Source organism: Moschus berezovskii, chromosome 7, assembly GCF_049115385.1.
Source record: "Moschus berezovskii isolate FMDL1 chromosome 7, NW_MosBer_1.0, whole genome shotgun sequence".
Lineage (NCBI taxonomy): Eukaryota > Metazoa > Chordata > Mammalia > Artiodactyla > Moschidae > Moschus > Moschus berezovskii.
In genome coordinates, this window is record NC_142466.1 from 72,255,275 (window position 1) to 72,277,564 (window position 22,290).

A 22,290-nucleotide genomic window follows, 5' to 3' on the forward strand; every position below is an offset into this window, starting at 1 on the left:
GCCAAACACATGAAATTTTTACAGCATGGAAATAAAAGTATTTTTAAACCTTCCTGGGGTGAAAAGTTAGGCAAGAGGTAATACGTGGAAACTGTCAAGTGCTTCTCTACACACCCACCCACCAGATACCATCGCAGCCGGCTAGGGGAGTCTCCCTCTTTTTGCCTGACAGCTTCACTTTCTTTGAGGTCTGGAGCTGGTGATCACACTGGCCCGTCATGGTATTTTCAGTTAACAAAGCAGTTACTCAACTGGGGAAAAAGCCACAAAGGAGCCGAGCAGCTGCTGCTGCACCCGTGATGCAAGTGCAGGATGAGCCCCGGGCCGCCACCGCCGCCTCGGCTCCTCCGTGACGTCCGGGAGGGGTATCCCCGGCTCTCAGGAAGTGGTGGCCGCGGGTGGCTCCGCCCCCACGCGACTCTGGGCTGGCGAGGACGCCGGGTGGCAGGAAGGCCGGGCCCGTGACGGACGGGGATCACCGGCCGACAGCCGAGCACGCCCCGCGGGCCGCGCGCCCCGGGCCCTCCCTCGAGTCACCCCTCATGGCGGTCTCCGCGCCCTGACTCGCCCTCCGCTCCCGTCACAACCCGCGCGCCCCACTCTCTCCCACAGCTCACACCCACTCACCCCGACCCCCTGCGCCAAGCCTGGCCCAGCGTCGCCGGTCACCAGACGGGGTCGAGCCGAGTCCAAGATGGCGCCCCCGCCCCCTCCGCACTCCCCGCGGGGTCAGGGCGCCCCCTCACGCGGCGCGCTCGCGCCCGAGGCCCGGCTAAAAATAGCCAGGTCCAACTATATTTGGTGCGGCCGGATCCCGGCGCGGCCGCGCGCACCCCGCCCCGCCCCGCGCGCACCCGGCCCCGCCCCGCCCCGCCCTCCCCGCCCGGGCGCTGCGCTGAATGGAGAAGGGGCGGGGGTGACCGAGGGGAACCTACTCCGCTATCTGCGGCGCGCGCCGGCGGCGGGGCCGGGCCAACCGCCGAATTTAGTAACATCGCCTGCGTCAATCACGCGCCTCGCGTGCGTCAGTGCTGCGCGGCTCCAGGTCCTGCTCCCCCCACCACCCGCCAGTCTTTGAATGGATGCAATGTAGCAGCGCCCTCCTTCCTTCCGAGACTGGATTGGAACCTGTGGCAGTGCAGACTCTGTTCCTGTCCTCTAGGTCAACTTTCGTAGCACCCTTCCAGGTCTTCTGCACACCAACCTGTCTGAAATGGAAGTGGAGGCGAAGAAATATACCCAGATCATATATATAACTTTACTTTTGTTTTCAAGTTTCTTGTGCTAGCTCGAACCTTCGATTCTGAATTGTGTGTTCCGCCCCACCCCTCCCCCAACACACACGCAAAGATTGTGACAGGTCAGAAACATAAATGTCACGTCTGATTCAAGCGGACCACATGGGGATCATGTCTGTCTGCATAGTTTCACTCAAATATTTTCTCCTCCTCAATAATTCATTTCTAAAAGTGGTTGCTTTCATCCAGCTGCAACTTATGGAGCTAGGAGACTTTAACGCTGATAAAATTTTGTTATTGTTTTCAGCAAGAAATTCACACTTAAATTCATCACTTCCAGGAAGAAACTGCTCTCCGTAACAGAATCTCCCAGGCTTACAGCTCACCATTTCATAACAAACGCGTCTCGGGAGACCAGAACAAATCCCCCAAGGAAGGACTGACTAATGAATCCTGTTGATTGATTTCGAAATGTTTAATTTGGGAGGTGGAGGGGAGGCCCATCTACAACCATCAAAAAGTGAAAGCGCAAGCTGAGAGTTACCCTTTCTGACGGGAGGGGATGATTTGCAACAGTCAGACCCGCTCAGCTGTTCAACACGTGTGTGTTTGTTTTACACATATTAAGTAGTTGCTGCTACAGCGCGAGCGGATGGTGGATGTGCACTAAATTGGGTTATAAAGTCCAGTTAGGAAATTCACACCTTAAGTGTAAAGAAAGAAAACCTTATCTTCCCAGAGCCATCGGTATTCCTGTGCAAAAACACACACCCAGCAAATGACCGGAGGAGGAGAGGGATTAAGCCTAGTCACCGAGGGCCAGAGAGATGAGAGACGTAAACAGCTTTAGGCTGTTGCTTGGGGAAAGCGCAACTGCACCTCAGGGAGTCTTCGGACTGGTGCCTGACTCCTGCACTGGCTGCCAGGTCACTCAGAGAAGCTGTTTGGCGGAGCCTTCCCTTTCGGAAGAGCTGTCCTCTCTCTTACCCCCTCGCCCTGGCTCCCTGCCCCGGGGCAGCCTCGGAGGCGTGCCAGTAGCACTCCTCCAACTCTACTCCACCCGAGCCTGACAGCTGGGCGGTCCCGCCTGACCTGCGGGCGGGCCGCTGCACCCTCTTACCGACTCGCGACCGGGCGAGCCGCGCGGTTGCAAAGGGGTTGGCAGCACTAGTCCGAAAGGTCCCCGCGCCAGGACTGGCTGCGCCGCACAGTTTCCATTGTGCTGCCCTGCGAATGGCCGGGGAACGCGCGCGCGCGTGCTCGCACATACACACACACACACACACACCCTCCCTCGCACGCGGAACCGGCTGGGCTAGAGGAGGGAGGAGGAGGGTGACGTAGCGTCCCATGGCGTCACATTGACGTCTCGCATTCCAGGCACTCTATGGAGAGGGCGCTAGGGCTCCTGTGGCATAAATGACGTGCCGAGAGAGCGAGCGAACGCGCAGCCGGGAGAGCGGAGTCTCCTGCCTCCCGCCCCCCACCCCTCCAGCTCCTGCTCCTCCTCCGCTCCCCACACACAGACAAGCTCACACCCGCTCCCTCACTCGCACACACAGACACACGCGCGCACACACGCTCCTCATACACACTCTACTCTCTCCCGCGCGCTCACACCCCTCTCGCCCTGCGCCCTCGCGGGTGCAGCGCAGCACCGCAGTCGGACTCCCCTCCCGGGCTCACTTTGCAACGCTGACAGCGCCGGCGGTGGCCGTGGAGGTGGGAACAGAAGCGGCATCCTATCCCCTGGTCACGGCCGGAGACCGGACGCCCGCGGAACCCCTCGGCGGCGCTCTCCCATGAGTCGGGATCGCAGCATCCCCTGCCAGCAGCTAACTGCCTCTGGGAGCCGCTGGACTTGTACACCGCAGCCCTTCCGGGACAGCAACATTGACTCCCCTCCAGTGCAGATTTCGGGGCAGCTTTCTAGAAACTCGCACTAAAGACGGAACCGCCACAGCATTCAAGTACGTATGAGATTCGCTCAGTTAATAGGGGGACTTGTTAAAAAGTTGGCGCGCTGGGAAGCTCAGCTTCTGAAATTGACAACTTTTTGAGTTGGGGTTCCCCCCCGCCCCGGCCTCCTTGCTCCGGCTTTGCTCGCGGAATCGCCCGGTTCTGATCTGAAAGTTTTCCCTCCCGGTAGCGGGCCTGCGGGGATCTCTGGAGCTTGTGGGATTCCTCTCCTTACCCAAAGAGGCGAAAAGCCTCTAACAAAGACGAGGACCGGGATTTGTGCAGTAGCAGCTCCAGCGATGTAATTCAGGGTATTTCGGCTCTAGTTGTCATGGTAATGATGCTCTAGGCGGCGGCGGCGGCAGCAGCGGCAGGGAGTTGCTGCTCCTGTGATGAACGGCAGTAATTTTCCTGCCTTTTAACTAGGATTGGAAATAGGGGCTCCGGTGGGTCCAAGTTAATCTGCCTAATGGTGACTCCGAGATGGTTGATTGGGAGGAAGCTTGGGAGGGAAGGGGACCTGGCCGGAGTTTGCAGCCGGGTTCGGAGGATCTCAGGAAAGAGGGCGTAATTGTAGGAATGTGGCTTATTGTATTGAAATGAGCCTGGGGCTCCACCAGGCACGTCTGCCTGGCGTCGCCGACTTGCTCGTGTACACTTTTCCCTTCGTAGGTAGTCGGGTGTAATTGCCGACCCCCGTGCCCCAACATGCGTGGGGACGATGTCCCCCCCTCCTCTGAGCCTTGACTCGGTATGGGTAAGGCATGTTTTAACTGATAGAATTCGCGCTTTTGGAGAAGTTCCTCGGAGTGTTTTACTCTTGATAGAAATGAAAGTTCTCCGTGGTAAGAGGAGAACGGTCAAGCGAGTGCAGCCTGCAGAGACTGACTTCCAAGGGCACCTCTCAAACCTGTTGGAAGCTTGGGGCAATCGTGAGGGAGAAGGCATTTGTCCCTTGATTCTAAAGAACGTTCTTGGAGATTGTCATTTATCTGTTGTGCCCACGGACTGTCTAAAGGGAAGAGCTGCAAGGAGTTTGGTAATCAGAAATCTCAGGCTATTATCCCAGAGCCCTAGAGTGCCGGGAGAGAGGTACAGAGCGCCGTTCAGTCATTTCATCGCGGACCCGATCCTGAATCTTCTTTTCCCACGACGGATATTTTACAGAACTGAATTGGGTAAGGGAAAAGCTGCCCAACGTGGCTTCTGAGCACAGTCAATGAAGTCTGAGTTTATTCGAGTTCTCTTAACAAGATGCTCATAATGTGACTATCAAAAACCTCTTGGGCCATAGCAGTCTTCACACCCGCTCCCAACCCCCGCATCCACCCCACCCTACCCCCTTCCCTCGGACACTGCGCTCGCAGAAACTCTTCCCCCGCGGTTTGCCTCCTCTCCCTCGGTCTTTCTGAGAATCTCTGTCTTTCCCTTTCTGTCGATCTCTCCTCCACTCCTCCTGCCCCCGCCCCACCTCCGCCCCCGCTACCCAGGGTTGGAAACTCCGTGGAGGAGCCCGGGTCACAATGGTGCGTTTCACGGTTTCCTTCACACACTCCACCACGGGGAGGGGAACACGGGGGTGTTCCTTTCGTCTGCCTACGAGAAAGAAAAGGGCTTTGACAGAGGTAGTTATTTCTTCCTAATTTACAACCCCGAGGCTCCGTGTTCCCGGCCGCGGCTGCCGCGAGCGGGAGCGGAGCAACGTGTTTCCAGGAGCGGAGGCTTTGCCTAGGTAACCAGTCATTTCGGGGCGGGGGGAGAGGGGGGCGCGGAGAGAGTCCAGGGGCACTAGGCTCGGCTGTAGGAGGTGCGGTGTGGCTTCCCCACCCCACCCCCGCGAACGCTGGGCTGGCGAGGGAAGCCTCCTCTTCCTTGGGGAGACGCTTCCCTCACCCACCCTAGCCAGAGGTCGATCCTTGGAGAACGACTCCGCTTGAAAGACCCCAAAGAAGGGCGGGAACGTGGGCACCTGGAGGAGGTGGTGGGAGGTTGCTGGAGACTCCCATTGAAGATGCAGAGGGACGGGGAGCGCATGTTAAAGCCGTGGGAAGATCCTGCGCTAGGGCGAGCGCAAGCTTTCTGTAGTATCAGCTGGAGCTGGGGGTGGGGGTGGCAAGGGAATCCCCCACTTCCTGGCCGTCAAGGGCTTCCGGGATCTGGGGGCTCCGACCCCTCTCCTTTCAGGCAAGCCGCGGGCGCAGGGGCGGCGGGAGACGAAACTTACTCGACACTCGCGGTCCGCGCACGCCCGAGGTTTTTGGGATTTTGGCGGGGTTTTTTTCGGGTGCCGGTTCCCATTCTTATAGCTGTGAGTGGGTCCGGGCAAAGGGGGCGCTATAGGCCGGAGAGTCGGACACGGCTGAGCGACTGAACTGAACTGAACTGGGGCCGTGGGATCCTTTCCCGAGGCCCGCCGAAATGCGCTTCCAGGTACAAAGTTTCGCTAAGGCTTTGCGCAGAGACACTTGCCCCAGAGCCGCTCTCGGCGCCCTCCAGAGAGTGCCCCCTCCGGGTTGTGCCCCCTCCGGATCGCCGTATGGCTCCGAGCCTCGAAGTCGCCCACTCTCTGTGATACCTCCCGTGGGTGAAGGGGCGCCTCCCTCCGCTGGCACCAGCAGCGGCAAACCCCAACCGCCTTGTGCCGCGCTTCCAGCGCCGGCCTATTTCCACTGCGCCCTTTTGTTTGCTTGACCCCTGGACCCCGAAACTCGCCGCTAATAGAAGCGAAGCTCCATTAGCATTTAGAATGAAAAGCGCAGACTTTCTTAATTCCTCGGGGCATTCATGCATTCGTTCCGGACCCTGTGAATTTCCTACGCAACGTGTAAAATTTGTATCTGAGGGGTGGGGGCGGGTGAATATTTTCCGCTCCTGCACACTCACAGACTCCGATTCTGGCGGAACTCTTTCCTCAAGTGTTCCCATTCTTCGGTTTTCCTGACATCGCTAGCTCGGAACCAGTTGGGGGGTCAGGCAGATTAATTTCTGGGCAACAACTGGTTGCGCGTTTTCTAGCCTTGGTTCGGGAACCACAAAACCGCCGTGAGCGCGGATAACCTTTCTTCGGCTCACCCACGGCGCTGTGTTGCCTTTTATCCAGGGACTCCGGTCACCTTAAACACTGCTTTCTTAGCCTTTCAATTCTTTGTCATTTCTAGAGAAACCTACCACCCCCAACCCCGTACGCTCAGTCCAGGCCTCGGTGACCAGGCATAGTCTCACTGTGACCTTTATCCTTTCTCCTGGTGCCCGCCCCCCGTCCCATCAGAGCCTACTGGGGAAGAGCTCCGCCCGGCAAGCCCCATCGCTGAGACTGGACCCTCAGCGAAGCCGGGCAGCACCGCAGCCACTTCACCCAGCCGGACGTCCCCGCCTCCTCCACTCTCAGCCTCCGCTGGAGAGACCCCCAGCCCCACCATTCAGCGCGCAAGATATCCTCCAGGTAGGTCTGAAGGCACGACCCCTTATTCTTTCCGGGCTGGGAGATGTGGGTGGAGGAGCCACACACCCACAAGCAGGCTGGTGGACTTGTCCAGCGCCAGGACAGTGAGTGAATGCTGGCCGCGAATTTCACGGCACAGGTGGCTTCTTTGCACGAAGCTCCTCTGGATACCACACGCTGTTGCTACCTAGTGGAGCAGCCAGATTAAATTAAGCGTTGCATTTCTCCAAGATATTTTTTCCTAAGAAAAATGCAAATACACCAATAGATTGGGATCTTTTTATACATTTTAGTGTCTTCATTTTTGCTTTCCTTTTAATGCTAAGGCATTTAAGAGTTATGGGATCATTTCAAATAATACGAAGCATTTTTGTTTGTATAAAACCCAAATCATTTGAGTGCAGACATTTGGATTATTGAAGCTCAGAGGGAAAGAGGGAAAGCATTTGAGCTGAAAACCAAGGAGTAAATTTGAGTTGGGCAAAATAAAGGATTGCAGGTTTAGCTTGTAGCACCTCTTTTTGCATTTGGTAAAGGACTCCCCTGGTGGCTCAGTGGTTAAGAATCCACCTGCCAATGCAGCAGGCATGGTTCTATCCCTGGATTGGGAGGACCCCCTGGAAGAAGAAATGGCGACCCATTCCACTATTCTTGCCTGGGAAATGCCATGGACAGAGGACAGAGGAGCCTAGTGGGCTACAGTCCAAGGAGTCACAAAAGAGTCGGACAGGACTTAGCGATTAGACAACAACAAAGGGATACCAGGTGCCTAGCCGAAGAGATGCAAATAAATAGAACTCAGTCCCAGCAAGCTCATCTTCTATCTGGAAACCTCAGAAAGTCACAAAGAACAACAATAGGTAGGGACTGGTGAAGAATGATAGAAAAGAGTCATAGAGAAATCCAAGGGAAGAGAACAAACGAAACATCAGGCAATATTCTTTTTTTTTTTTAATGACGAGCCTTTCATTTCACCCCAAAAGTTGGACAGCAGGGTAAGTGCTCTTTCAACTTGAAACTAATTATCATTTGTAGGGCCTTGCTTGGAAAATAGAGGCTTGAACTGGCCTCTCCTCATCACTGCTTCTTCCAACAGGCCCTCAACACCTTTTTTCAAGTCAAGATTTCATCCCATACATGTATGACTCAATCAGATTTGGAAATGTGGGTAAGATAAAGATGTCAAAGGAAATGTGAAGTATTCGATTTTCTATTAGTCACAACTTTTACACCATAGACTCCAAAGAGACGATAAGCCTTTGGTTCAGAAAAACCAACCACCAGAAACTGCCCAGATTACTCTATATTTAGCCATAAAGAAGAGGAAATAATTAGATACATTATCCACTGGATCCAATATGTCTCAGGACTTTCTCATTAGTTCAGCCTCTCTGAATAATAATCAGTACTCCAGATTTCAGTGCTTTGGGGCTGAGGGAAACTAAATCTATTAAGAAAATGTTTTCTTTTCTAGAGGTGCTAACTTTTCTATCATAAGAAAATATGTAGATAACTCACTTATTATAACCAAACTGTAGTCATTAAGCAGCTATTGATATGTTTATTACTTAGATGGAGAAATATATATATTTACATATACATTTATACATATACATATATAGAGCAGGAGAAGGGAATGGCAACCCACTCCAGTATTCTTGCCTGGAAAACTCTATGAACAGAGGAGCCTGGAGGTCTACAGTCCGTGGGAGTCGCAAAGAGTCGGACACGACTGAGCGACTAACACTTGCTTACATATATGTGCTAAGTCGCTTCAGTCTTGTCTGACTCTGTGCAGTCCTGTGGTCTATAGCCTGCCAGGTTCCTCTGTCCATGGGATTCTCTAGGCAAGAGTACTGGAGTGGGTTGCCATGCCCTCCTTCAAGAGATCTTGCTGACCCAGGGATCGAACCCACATCTCTTATGTCTCCTGCATTGACAGTTGAGTTCTTTACCACTACCACTATATATTATATATATATATATATATATATGTGTGTGTATATGGCACAGAGCAGGTTTGGTGGGTGTTTTGTTGCAGCTGCTGATCTTTTTTTTTGCAGATGGCGCAAACTCCCTCGAGCCCATTTCCTGGGCCTACGTTCCCACCTCACCACCTAGCTGGCTGAAATCATCAACAGGGGTCCAGTTTGAGCAGGCTGCCAGTCCTGTTTGGAGGAGTAGGGAGGGGGTGGGAGAAAGCAACCATAAAGTGTGTGGGTAGCCTCAGTTGGCACTCATAAAATATTAGAATGTCACTGGGCCAGTAAGTCCCAAATAGGACACCTATTTTTCTTTCTTTTACTAACACTCAGGTTTACAAATCAGAGAGTTGACTTGAGGGGTGGGGGAGTAGTGGTCTCTTTCTCCCAAAATAAACCAACAGGGCATTCACTGGATTTCTTCTTGTCTTCCTAAATTGATAGCTGAGGTCACTCCATTAAATTTCTAGGGCTCAAAATCACTTTTTAAAACACAATTGGGCTTTTGAGGGAAGACATCAAACTTCCCAGATCTAACGGAGGACAGGGCAAGGGAAGGAAGGTGGACACAGAGGTCCCCAGGAGGCTAGGTTTTGACAGTCTGTGACCCCATTGGCAGTTCCTGAAGGATTCAGTTTTCTGCCCATGGAGGAAGGGAGGAAAGTGGGGGAGACAGAGGGAGGGAAGAAGGAAAGAGGAAAGAAATATAAAAGGAAAAAAAGAGAGAGCGAGCATTGGAAGGAGGGAAGGAAGGAATTTATGCTGCTAGAAAGGTGGAAAGACTGTCATTTCCTAGTTCCCATATTAGAGAGCAACGAATCCATTGCCACCCATTAGCTAGGAAGACGCTTCTGAGAGATCCTTTCTCCTCTCCCTGCAGATATGCCCTGCGTGCAAGCCCAGTATAGCCCTTCGCCGCCAGGTTCCAGTTATGCAGCACAAACATATGGCTCGGATTACACCACGGAGATCATGAATCCTGACTATGCCAAGCTGACCATGGACCTTGGCAGCACCGAGATCACCGCCACAGCCACCACGTCCCTGCCCAGCTTCAGCACCTTCATGGAGGGCTACTCCAGCAACTACGAACTCAAGCCCTCCTGCCTGTACCAAATGCAGCCGTCGGGGCCACGGCCGCTGATTAAGATGGAGGAGGGTCGCGCGCACGGTTACCACCATCATCACCACCACCATCAGCACCAGCAGCAGCAGCAGCAGCAGCCATCCATTCCGCCCCCATCCGGGCCGGAGGACGAGGTGCTACCCAGCACCTCCATGTACTTTAAGCAGTCCCCGCCGTCCACCCCCACCACGCCGGGCTTCCCCTCGCAGGCGGGGGCGATGTGGGACGACGCAATGTCCTCGGCGCCCGGCTGCATCGCGCCCGGCACGCTGCTCGACCCGCCGATGAAGGCGGTGCCCACTGTGGCCGGCGCGCGCTTCCCACTCTTCCACTTCAAGCCCTCGCCGCCGCACCCGCCCGCGCCGGGCCCCGCCGGCGGCCACCACCTGGGCTACGACCCGACGGCCGCCGCCGCGCTTAGCCTTCCGCTAGGAGCCGCCGCCGCCGCCGCAGCTGCCGCCGCCGCCGCCGCGGGCAGCCAGGCCGCCGCGCTCGAGGGCCACCCGTACGGGCTGCCGCTGGCCAAGAGGGCGCCCGCCCTGGCCTTCCCGCCGCTGGGGCTCACGGCCTCCCCCACCGCGTCCAGCCTCCTGGGCGAGAGTCCCAGTTTGCCGTCGCCCCCCAGCAGGAGCTCGGCCTCGGGCGAGGGCACGTGCGCCGTGTGCGGGGACAACGCCGCCTGCCAGCACTACGGGGTGCGCACCTGCGAGGGCTGCAAGGGCTTCTTCAAGGTGAGCCGTTCGCCTCCTCCCGGGCCCCCTCCCCTCGGCTGCTGGCCTCCTCAGCCACCCGCTGAGAGCATCTAAGCGGGTCCTTCCGGGTCCTAGCCATTAGAGGTGTGATGTTACACTGTAGCCTTTACTAGCACCTTCACACCCACTTTCTTGGGGCCTTTTAGCTTGATGTCCATCAAAGGAGGCTGCCCAGGTGGGCTTGCGGAGACTGTGAACTTCCCGACTTGGCTTTACCGGCTGCAATTTTTTCTGGAGAGAGCTTTCAGAAGATACGCAAAGGGATCTGTGACCTCAAAAATGCACACACCTCTCTGAATTCCTCTTCTATCCATCCCAAATATCTGAGGGAATAGAGTCTTGTGTGCCAGGCCTTGGGTATTTGTATCTCATTTAATCCTCCTAGTGAGAGCTAGGACTCTAGATCAGACAGAACTGAGATTGAATTTTGGGCACCCACTAGCTAGTTTTATGAACAGCATCTTGAGGGTTTAAATTAGTTATCCTTGTTTTATAGATGAGGAAATGGAGGCTGAAAGAAGTTATTCAACTGCCCCTGGACACACACTCAGAAAGTGAGATGGAGGCAGGATGCCAACCGGTGTTTGTATGACCCCAAAGTGCATGCTTTCTTCACAGCTCAGCAGCTGAAGAAGAGACAGGAACATCTGGGGGAATGCAGCTTGGGTCAGCTCCCCTTGCAGAAGAGAGAAGCTGGAGTCTCATCAATCTGCTCCACTTCTGTGTCACACACAAGGCCAGGTGTGGACACTCTTCATTAGCTCATAGACCCAAAGGAGAATTTTACAGTGGGAAGGGTCTTCAGCCTCCCCCTTATTTTACCCATGAGGATATTGAAAGTTAGAGAGGTGATTTAGTGGCACATGGGGACAGTTCCAGCTAGTTTCTGCTACTCTGGAGTTCAATGCTCTTTGCACCACTCAAAGAGAAGAGGCCTTGTTCTCTGGCTGCTCTACTTTTGCCCTTGACCCCCAGACACTTAATTCTGCGCCACCCTCCCTATTCTCACTGCCTTGGTCATTACATCAGGTATTTACAAACCCAAGAATGTTCTCCCACAATTCTCACTTCCTAACCTCCAGTGCTGGCCAGGGTGGATGCTGGATGCTGACTGGGTAATGAGGATTTGGGAGGCCAATAGGCCGGATCTTCGAGCATCCTGGAATTAAGAGTCAGAGCTCCCAGAAAGGAATCCTTGATCTGTCACCTATCAATTTTATGATGTTGGGTAGGACACTTCCTTCCAGACCTCAGTTTCCCTATCAGGTGACTACAGTGCAGAGAAGTGTTAGTTTTAAATGAGATAAAACATTTATGAAAATATAATTTTTAAAGGGTCATTAAAGAATAGTATATTGTAAATGAAAACTACAAAATATTTATGAAAAATGCACATGTGTACATTGGTATACATACCAACAAGCAACAGTTATTTTTGATCTAGAGATAGGAATCATGTGATTAATTAAATTCTGCAAACAAATGAGAAAATGTTTGTGGAAAGATTTTGCAATATATTAAGCGCCATACAAGAGGTATGCTAGATTATGATGTCTTAAATGTAGAACAGTCAGTTTAGCTGTTTTTTTCTGTCAAGTAACTGCATTTCTTCAGCAGATTTGATTTTTACAGTGTTTCAGTGGAAATGCTGAAAGGCAGTGAAACAGGTAACCAGAAGGGGGAAAAGAAAGAAAAACAATTACGAGAAGTATAAGTAATCCATAAATATAACCACCCCTGAATAATTGAGAGTTGACCTAAATGCAGGAGTGATAATACATTTCTGGTCTAGAAATGTTAATTGTGTTCCCCAACAAGCATGCTTTTTCTAAAGCAATACCTTGAAAACAAATCTATACTTGAATGGGTGGGGGTAAGATAGGGGAGAACCACCCCACGGATCTGTTAATTAAGGGAGCAGGAGCAGGTTTTACCCAGTGGCTTTCTACCATTAAATTGAATTCTTTAAAAATGTGACATGAAGTGCAGTTAATGATGGGAATTCAGTGATTGAACCATAACGATCTCTCCCTGTCCTTAAACAGTTGTGCAGGCACATACAAATGCTAGGAAGGTTTCAGGTTATTGGGAAAACATATACCTGAAGCAAAATGCCACCAGCACTCAAACTGGTATATCCTTGGGGATGATGACAAGAAATAGTTTTCTAAAATTACTTTGAAAGAGAGCTTTTAATTACGATGAAAGAGAGCTTCATTCAGGAGACACAGGTTTCCTACCCTTACAGACCGCTGCAAATTTAAATGCTGGAAACATCAGAAGCATGTTGTATTTTTGAAATTTCTCCTTTTGAACTAAAATCACCTGCTAAAGCAGGGAAAATGTATCTGGCTTTAAATTGTATATAAGCGGTTTAGAAACAATCTCTGAAAATGAAATTAAAAGGTAATAGAGTAAAAACTGATACAAGAGGATTGAGAATTGCTAAAAATTAAAAAAGATAGTAAATATAGAATTTTAGACACAAAATAGATCACCAATCCCAGATTACCTAGATTTTTTTATTCATGTAGCCCAGGCTTACCAAATAAATTCACCTTTCTGCTATATTTGGAGTTGAATAGATTCAGGTAACTTCTGAATGAGTGGTGAATACACATCTATTTGAATAAATTATTTTTATTTTTTTAATCAGGCATTCTCTTGTATCTGGAGCATAAAATATCTTTTATTATTTCATGTTTCATTTTAAAATTGTATGTGATTCTGAAGAATACAACATTATTTTATATCCAGACCCAAGTTTAATGTTGCATCTTTTACAACATGGCTATTTTGTTCATGTCAATAGTCATTTATGACATAACCTATTAATGGGAATTTTCATTGAAAATATATGGCCCTCATATTCCTTCCTTTATCTCATTCTTTCTTGTTTGTTTGTTTTTCCTTGGATGTGATAGTGGTTTTTAGTATCCAGTTTTAAATATTTACTTTCAAAAGTCAGAAATGGACAGTTTACCATTCTTTTAAAAATAAAATACACTGCAAAGGCTGATAAATGATTTGTTGTTGCATTAAAACTTTATTTCCTATATGTTATAACTAGAGAAGTCCTCATTTTTGCTTTTTATGATTTCATCTCTATTGGCGGACAAAGCCAGTTTCTGTGATATTTGACTTACAATAGTGATAGGCAATAAAGTATATCCCAGATAATTTTGATTTTATTTTAATAAGGTCAGCAATAATCAGGGGAGTGGACCAAGTAGAAAATTGTTCCCAAGGGGATATTAAAAGTGAAGATAATCTAATCCTCCAAGGTATGATATGTTGACCTGGTAATTTCAGATATGATTTTATCATTCAGACTTGGATGTCTCCTGAGACTTGCTTCAGAACAATCCGAGATGATTTTCATTGTCAGCAGCTAACACTAATAAAATTGTTTTTCCTGCAGGCTAGTGTGTTAGGAAATTAAATTTATCTAATTATACGAATTGCACTGTCGCTTTTCACATTGTAATTAAAATACATCTTGTCAGGTCCTACCTCTTTCCAGAAACTATTAGTTGACTATCTGTGTATTGTATTTCCTCAGAGAACAGTGCAGAAAAATGCAAAATATGTTTGCCTGGCAAATAAAAACTGCCCCGTAGACAAGCGACGTCGAAACCGATGTCAGTACTGTCGATTTCAGAAGTGTCTCAGTGTCGGAATGGTTAAAGAAGGTACGGGTATAATGCTTTTTATCCAACTTGCTTGTAAATATTCTCAGATATCCCTGAAAAAAGTTAATATTTACATTGGGATGGTGAATTTTCCTAGTTTCCCTTTCCTTTCAGCATTTTATTTTTATGGTGTACTTACATTTAAAAATAGCAGAGGTCTGCTTATTCTAATTTCTCAAAATCAATAGAGAGCTTGTGTACATACATCTTTCTTCTATTTGAGAAGGAGACTTTTAGGGCTAATTCATTACCAAATGTATGTATGGGGTGGCTGTTATGCTGCCTGTTTCAACTCTCATTAAATCACTGTGGGGATATTACTCCAAACTTTTTCCACTTTTAAATGGTCAGTCTAATTAACGATTTGCTCAACTGTAAAGTGTTTTGTTTCCTTTCTGTGATTTATGGCTGTTTGTGGATATCTTTGGAGACATTTTTTCTTTTTTTCTCTTGGTATCAGTTGTCCGTACAGACAGTCTGAAAGGGAGGAGAGGTCGGCTGCCTTCCAAACCAAAGAGCCCATTACAGCAGGAAGCCTCTCAGCCCTCTCCACCTTCTCCTCCGATCTGTATGATGAATGCCCTTGTCCGAGCTTTAACAGACTCAACGCCCAGAGATCTTGATTATTCCAGAGTAAGTTTTATGATATCCTACTTTTGAGTGAATGATCAGGGTCTCTATTCATGATACTAGTAGTAAGCCTGGATTGAATGACTTGTGTCTGGCACTGTGCTCAACCATTTTCATACCTTTTCTCTATTTTTTCACTTCACTCAGCAATTCCAGTGCATCCATTGCACCAAATAACTTTTGCCTTATTGAATCTCTAAATGCCTTAACAAATGACCCTGACAGTGCAGCACCTGTCATACCCATTGTTGCAGGATTCCTGATGATTGTGCCAATGAAAATCTGCACAGGTGAATTACAATTTGTATATTTCTTTCATGCTTTAGACAACATGACTACTGTGTTTTTCATATTGTGACCAAACCAGCTGGGTAAGCCTCAAGTATCCTTAGTTTACCCAGTTACGCTGACATTGATTGACCTACTGCTTATGCAGAGGGATTAGACCATTGATGGAGAGAAGCAGACTCTGGCCTTGGAATCAGGAGGTGTCAGGAGGGCTGGGATGGAATGTTGCCTCTGCTGCTTCCTGCCTGGGTTGCCTGGGTCTCCTGGCTCCTGCTCTTGGCTTTCTCATCCTTACAGTGGAGATGATTACAATACTTAACCTCAGAGGGATGTTTTGAACATCAGTCACATAGGAACAATGGTTGAGAAAACATTTGAAAGGGTAAATGACCACCAGTGTTGTTAAGTCAACCAAAATATATCAACACTTTTATTTCATATAGGATATAGTGAAATATCTTCAATTTGAAACCTGAAAATTCCCAGAAATTTGGATAACCTGAAGAAGGATTTTCTGAGCAAATGTATCAATATTACTAGAAGACAGTTTTAAAAGAGACTTAGAAAAGCAAACTTCTAGTAAGGCAGGGTCTCACCAGAGGAAAAAAGAAAGGAAAAAGGTCATAATTATTCAGCCACTTCTACATGCTTGACATTGTGGTACTTTGTCTCATCTAACAACCATTTAAAGAACCATAAACTGTAAGAATAGTTACTCCCACTCTAAGACAAGAAAACTTAGAAACACAGTTTGCACACAGAGGAGAGAGAAACGAGTCAAGGGATCCCCAGTTGGTTGATTTGGCTTGGCAGCTATTACCAGATTGCCTTCTCCAGGTCCAGTCAGTATCTTGAACTTCTGGTTGAAGGGTTGACCAAGAGTGTGAGTGTGTCTGCTGTTGCCCTCTTTTTAGGTTGTAGTGTTGACAAAAATGAAAGGGTGATTGGTATACCTGCTGTGATCTTCCTCCCTTCATCCCCTCCCTCCTTTTAGGCTGTGAGGCCTCCTTTGTACTCTGGAGCACAAGACTTCCTATGAGAAGCTTGGTAGGTCCTTAGCATCAAAGGTTGAGGACTCTTGTTCTGATTACAAGTAGCATCTCTTGAGTGAAGTCAAGTCTCAAAAAATAGTTTAACTGAATAATGCAGTGGTTAAAGGACTAAGGCTTTGGAACTGAGCAGGCCTCAAGTAAAATTACAATACCATCATGTATTGGAATGACCAATACATTCCAAGCTGGGTAACCTTGAACAACTGATTAAATCTTTTAATATCTCACCTTCCTCATCTGTGTTACGGAATAATAATATCTACTTTCCAAGATTATTTTTATAAAATTTAAATAAGATACTTGTCAGAGCTTTAGCTCAGTACCCTGTATGTTATCTCCTTGACCATACCTTCTTATTCTGTCATGTGTTGAATGCTTTAATGAGTATAAATACTACATATGTCAGGTGCTACGTAGCAAAATCACTAAGGTAATAGTGATGATTGCTATTTCATTGATGAGGAGATTAAAAGTGAGAAAGGCTAAAGAACTGACTTGCCCAAGGTCACATGAGTGAGTGAGTGAAGTTGCTCAGTCTTGTCCGACTCTTTGCAACCCCATGGACTGTAGCCTACCAGGCTCCTCAGACAATGGAATGTTCCAGGCAAGAGTACTGGAGTGGGTTGCCATTTCCTTCTCCAAGGTCACATAGCTAATATGTATCTGAGATAGAATTAGAAGCCAGTGGGTCCAATTTGCCCCGCAAAGCCTGTGCTCCTAAGACCAAAATTCCCTGCCTCTCTGGTTTCAGTGAGAATGGGTGATTGAAAAGCATTTGGGAATAAAGACTTTTTCATGAACCAACTCTGGCCTTCCCTTATGCAATTTATCTGTATTAATGAAGCTTCTTGGCACTGCCTCCACTAAGGCTACAGCACACAATCTGACGTTGTTCTAGGGCATTGGAAATGACTATGGCCAGTCCAGAGAATTTTGTCCACAAAGTGATGATGGCGGGGGGCAGGGGGCGGCGGCAAATCATCCAATTATTGGTCTACATGGCCTAATTAGTTATTCAGTGGCAAACCCTGTCCCATACTTTGAGTTGTCCCAGCTGGGAACTGTCTCCACACTGAAAAATCAATCCACTGTGTTTGCTTGCTTCTGCACCAGTCAGTGTGTTAGACTAGAGTCATCATCCTCATCAACAAACATTTATCCAATTTAATTGTTAGCTTTGTCCAAAATAGCAGATTGACCATGCCAGAGTCTGGGTCACGATGATACTACCTTTGGGGCCTGGCTCAATTTTGCAAAGCATATTTATTTTAATTGTATTGTTTTGGAATCAGATCGAACCTCATAGCTTGTATTCTCCTGCTTTTAGATAGCTTTACAAAATTATCAAAAATTGGACCCAAATCAATTAAATTAAAAGTCTTTTTTAAAAAATACAGTGAGTTTTCATCAAAAACTTGGATGAAGGCATAGAAGGCATGCTGATCACATTTGCAGATGACAGAAAGCTGGGAGGGATCGCTAATATGATGGATGTCAGTATCAACATTCAGAGTGATTTCGACAGGTTGGAACAGGATAGATGAAACCATCATGGAGAAAGTTAACAAAAATAAACGTGAAGCTCAGCATTTAGAATTTTTTTAAATGGGAAAGACTTAGCTTGTCAGTGGTTCATGTTGAGACGATCTCAGGAGTTTATTCTCTGTGCTCAGTAAGAACCACCAATGTGTTTAGGTGGTGGAAGGAGGGATGCTAAATTAGCTTCAGCCTCTGCGGAAGGATAGGACCAGGACCAACTTGGTGGTGCCCCATAGGCTCTGTGCTGTCAGTCCACACTTCAAGGATGGAGTTCAGTTCCAAGCTAGGATTTAAGAGGGTAATGGATACACTGTTTCTGAAAATTTGAAAGGGATTGTTGGAGGAAATGGAAGTATGTAGACAGAAAGAGAGTAGGTGTGGTGGGACTAGATCACACTGTTACCATGTTACCAAGAGGACTGTTCCCCAAGGGCAGATCTAGAGGGTGAAGGAAGTGGCCTTTCCAGCCCATTCTGAGGACAAGGAAGAGTTCTATTGGCTCTAAGAACTGCTATGGAAGTATGAAGAAACTTAAGGAGAACTCTTTAAGGGTTCCTCACAAGAAGACAGGTTGTTTTGGCTGATATTAAGCTCCTTCCAGCTCTAAGATTTCATGATTCTAGGGTCTACCTTATTGTCCCTAAATGCAAGTGAATAGATATATATATACTTATAAGCATGTGTGTTGTTAAGTAACTTGTTACTTCACAAGATTGAATTTGCTTCATTCTCTTAAAAAATTAACATAAAATGAACGAAGCAAAATGAATTTATTGAAAGTCTACTCTGAGCCAGGTACCATCACATATATTTAGTTTATGTGGTATAATTTATGGTTTCAGTCATTTTTTAAATATCATTCATTGTCATTCAGTTTTCATATTACCTTTTCTTTAAAGTTTTTGTTTAAGAATTCAGAGAACTGGAGGTGATCTTGAGGTAATCTAATCCAACACTCATTTTCAGAAGAGTAAATAAAAAGTTTAAAAAGATTAAGTGGATTGCCTAAAGTCAGTGGCAAACGGTTAGACTCAAATCTCATCCCTCAAGAGAGTGTGTTTCTCACCATATTGCCTTTCTATTTAATGGAAATGTACTAGTTTTTGTTTTTTTTTCAAATAGAAGTCTTTATTAGATTTTTTAAATTACAATAAGAGTAACATATGCTCATGGCTTGAAAAAGGCAAACCATTTAGAAGTGAATCAAGTGAAAAATGAAAGTATCTTCTTCATTTATTCCTGCTTAAATGGTAGACATAATTTATTACATTTTAAATAAGAATATGCACTGTTGGTTTCGAGTCAGACAGTTGAACATGACCAAAACAATTTATTAAAGATCCTACCTTCCCCCAGTGAATCAGAGAAATGAGAAAACATTTGCCAGACAGGTTCATTCTAATCTTCTTGTCCCAGCCTATGTGCCTTTAAGGTAGTAAGTGAGTGTTTTCCTGGTTTGTGGGACAGGGAGGTGGAGGACTTGTTCCAAGTCACAGAGGGAAGGGTGTTTTCAAGGCCAGAAAGATTGCTCCTCGCTCTGTGAAGCGTTCCTGGCGCTGAGACCTTCTCTTCTCTTTTGGGCCAAACTTCTCTCCTTCAAAAGTGAGCTCAGATCATTATATATCAGTGCAGTCAAAACATGTCAGATTTGATTTGTTTCTCCTCAAAATGTTGCTGTTCTCTACCCCGCAGTTGCTTTTAATTTAGCATTACAAGTATATATAGATACCGGACTTGACTTCAGAGCCTGTGTAATTACTAACTAATGAGAAAGTATACCTCACATCCTCATTTGTTGGTCATTTTAAGTATTTGCCAACAAGCTAGGATGTTTTCTGGTAAGAGTATCACTTAGCACTGTAACAGACTCCAAAAACAAGATACAGTACAGATACAAGCAGGCACCAGCAAGTGGCATTTAAATATGTTAACAAAATAGCCTAAGAAACAGCTGTAGGTGGCACATGTTAGACCTACAAAGTATAAACTACATGAAGATTCTGCAGAGTCCTTCTTAAAGCTACTTCAGACCCTCTCAAATTGCCACTAACCCACAGGATGATTTCAGGCCAGTTCTGCCCCTCTGTGGGCCTCAGTTTTCTCATCTGAATGACGAGGAGATTGGACTAAATGCAGTGCCACAGTCCCTTCCAGCCTTCTGATTCCCTGACCCTGTGACCATTATACCTGCTGCAATTCCCCTATCAGTACAGGTCTCCATTTCCCAGAGTGTGGTACCCTGACTGCCTGTATCAGAAGGAGCCAAGGTGTTTGCTTAAAATGCAGATTCCTGGGGCTACATGCAGGCCTACTGACTCAGAACTGGGGGATGGGGAAAGCAGGCAGGAATCTATAGTTTTAAAAAGGCCTCAGATAGTTCTTTGGCACACTAAGGTTTAAGAACCATCATGATAATTTAATAAGAACAATTCAATTTTACCCCTAATCTCCTATTTCCAAACTTGCCTGGCATTGAGAAGGAATGAGCAATAGACATGAATTTAACAGAAAGTAATTGGCTCACTGAACAGTTCTTCCAGAGCAGTGGACACATTACTGAACAAGATGCAACTCCTGTCTCCATGGAGCTTACAGGCCAGTGAGGGAGACAGAAAGTAAACCCATTTGTAACTGCAGTGATGCCATTTTGGGAAGAGAGGAGGGTTTGGGGGTTTTGTTTTTGCTTTTTTAGAGAAGGGAGACAATTAGATCAGAAAAGAAGAAATTTGGGGAAAACTATTAATTGCCTGTTTTTAAAGTGTCACTTTTTAAAGTATAAGATCCTAAGACTATGTATACATAGTTTGGCTCATAGAATAGTAACATCTGAAATATAAGGACCCAGGGAAAAGTAACATTGTAAGGGAAAGTAAAATGTTCTTAAGACATTTAACATATTTAGCCTCGACTGATGGTGAGATAGCGTGAGATCAGATTCCACTCTGCTATGAAAACATCACATTGCTAAATTTTAGGGCTGGTGTTCACCAAAGGTCTTGCGTAATTTATTTTAGGCCTAGGCTGTGGCTGAAATCTGACTTGTACATACATGGTATTACCATTTGAAATGTGTCAGCTCATTTAGTTTAAATATTTGTTGCTTGCAGTCCTAGATTCTCAATCTAAGTCCTTCAGAGAAATCTGCATTAGACATTAGCTATCAGTAAATGCAATCGTGTGTCTTTGAGTGGTGGTAAAATCTGATTATTGATGGATCAATTATCCATAAAGGCTGGAATACAATGTTAGCATAAAGAGGAAAAAAGATTCACTTTTAAGGTCTTTCTCTATTTGGCCTATATCTGATTAGAATGATCAATAAGCAAATTATTCCAGATTTTCTTTGGTGAACCCCAAACTGCTTAGCCCAGAGACGGAGCAATATAGGGGAGTACAGAAGCAGAGTTTGGGGTCTGGTTCTTCCAACTCTATGCTCAGCATTTCACGGCAAAGTGTTTATAAACTGCTAGCCCAGGCAGAGAGAGACTCTAATATGTTTTGTTCTGTTTCTTTAAACCTTATATTCAATAGAGGGGACACTTGATTTATTTTTCACCCCCAGAAGTTGATGCTGACCCTCCAGTCACCTCCTAGTTACTGGTGGCTCAGACTGAATCCAGTTTGGCTCCAGAATTCTGGAACGTGAACCGGAATCACCGCAGGTGAAGCCCAGAGAATCTGGCTGGAGTCTGGCACACAGGGCCTGCTGGCTTTCCTCCTTGCTGGACTCCATCAGAGAAAACTGCATACACGGGCAGCCACTGCATCTCCCTGTGTTCAGGATGCATGAAATGTGAGCCCAGCAGGGACAGAGGCCTGCAGAGGACCCTGGGTGAAAGCTGAGTGCTCTGGAGGCTTCTGAGCAAATATTGGAAGCAGGGAGATTATTGAGTTGTGAGCCCTGCTTTCAGAGAAAACAGTGCAGGCGGGAGCTGTTAGGTCCCATTCCTTGACATTCTTTAGTCTTTTTCTCTCCATTTAACACCCTACTTTGAAACAATAAGGCTGAATTAGTATCAAATTCTAGGCAATACCATCATACTGATGTGATTAGCAACACTTAGAATCATTGAATGCAAGAGCCATCATGTGGAACATTCACCAGGATAGATGATGGTCTGGGCTGTAAAAGAATAGAAATCATACAGTGTCTGCCATCAAACACACCCTGGAATTAAACTAGAAATCAATAACAGAAAGACAACTGAATACAAGAGCCAAAGGAATCTTAGAGATTGGCTAGTCTAGTCACTTCCTACTTCAGAGGCAGAAACAGACCCAGAGAAGTTAAGTGCCTGATCTAGGGCTGTACAGCAAGTCAGTGTCAAAGCCTGGAGGAGGGACCCGAGATTTGCTGTCTGATCCAACATCCTTTCCTCAGCTGTCAGTTACCTGAGAGTTTCACATGTAGTGCTATCAGTTTTCTAAACGTGGTGCTGCCTTGAATTTCATGCTGCCTGTGGGGCACAAAACATTTGGAATTAGATTCATGTAAGAAGAAAAAGTTTAGAAATAAAATATTTTTCTCCCCACTCTCCTCCAGTTTATAGTACCTGTGCTGAAAGGAGGTGGTGGGGAGTGTCCGTGACA

At 47.1% G+C, this 22,290-nt stretch overlaps 1 protein-coding gene and 1 long non-coding RNA gene across 4 annotated transcripts in view; one reads left to right on the forward strand and one right to left on the reverse strand.

The window, feature by feature from the left end:
• LOC129556862 (uncharacterized) overlaps positions 1-812 on the reverse strand; it is a 622,407-nt gene extending 621,595 nt beyond the window's left edge. The window contains exon 1 of the long non-coding RNA XR_016037858.1: positions 628-812. This is a non-coding gene — a long non-coding RNA (uncharacterized LOC129556862). The remainder of the gene's footprint in view (positions 1-627) is intronic.
• A 1,916-nt stretch (positions 813-2,728) lies between these two features.
• The window catches only part of NR4A3 (nuclear receptor subfamily 4 group A member 3), a 43,869-nt gene continuing 24,307 nt past the window's right edge, over positions 2,729-22,290 (forward strand). The window contains exons 1-5 of one of the 3 annotated variants that reach the window (XM_055427141.2): positions 2,729-3,208; positions 6,356-6,639; positions 9,502-10,478; positions 14,062-14,191; positions 14,652-14,824. In XM_055427141.2, coding sequence (XP_055283116.1) covers positions 9,504-10,478; positions 14,062-14,191; positions 14,652-14,824 — 1,278 coding nt within the window. In that variant the 5' untranslated portion in view covers positions 2,729-3,208; positions 6,356-6,639; positions 9,502-9,503. Of the gene's footprint in view, positions 3,209-6,355; positions 6,640-8,870; positions 10,479-14,061; positions 14,192-14,651; positions 14,825-22,290 lie in introns of those variants that run through there. The other 2 variants (XM_055427140.2, XM_055427142.2) reach the window with 2 other exon arrangements.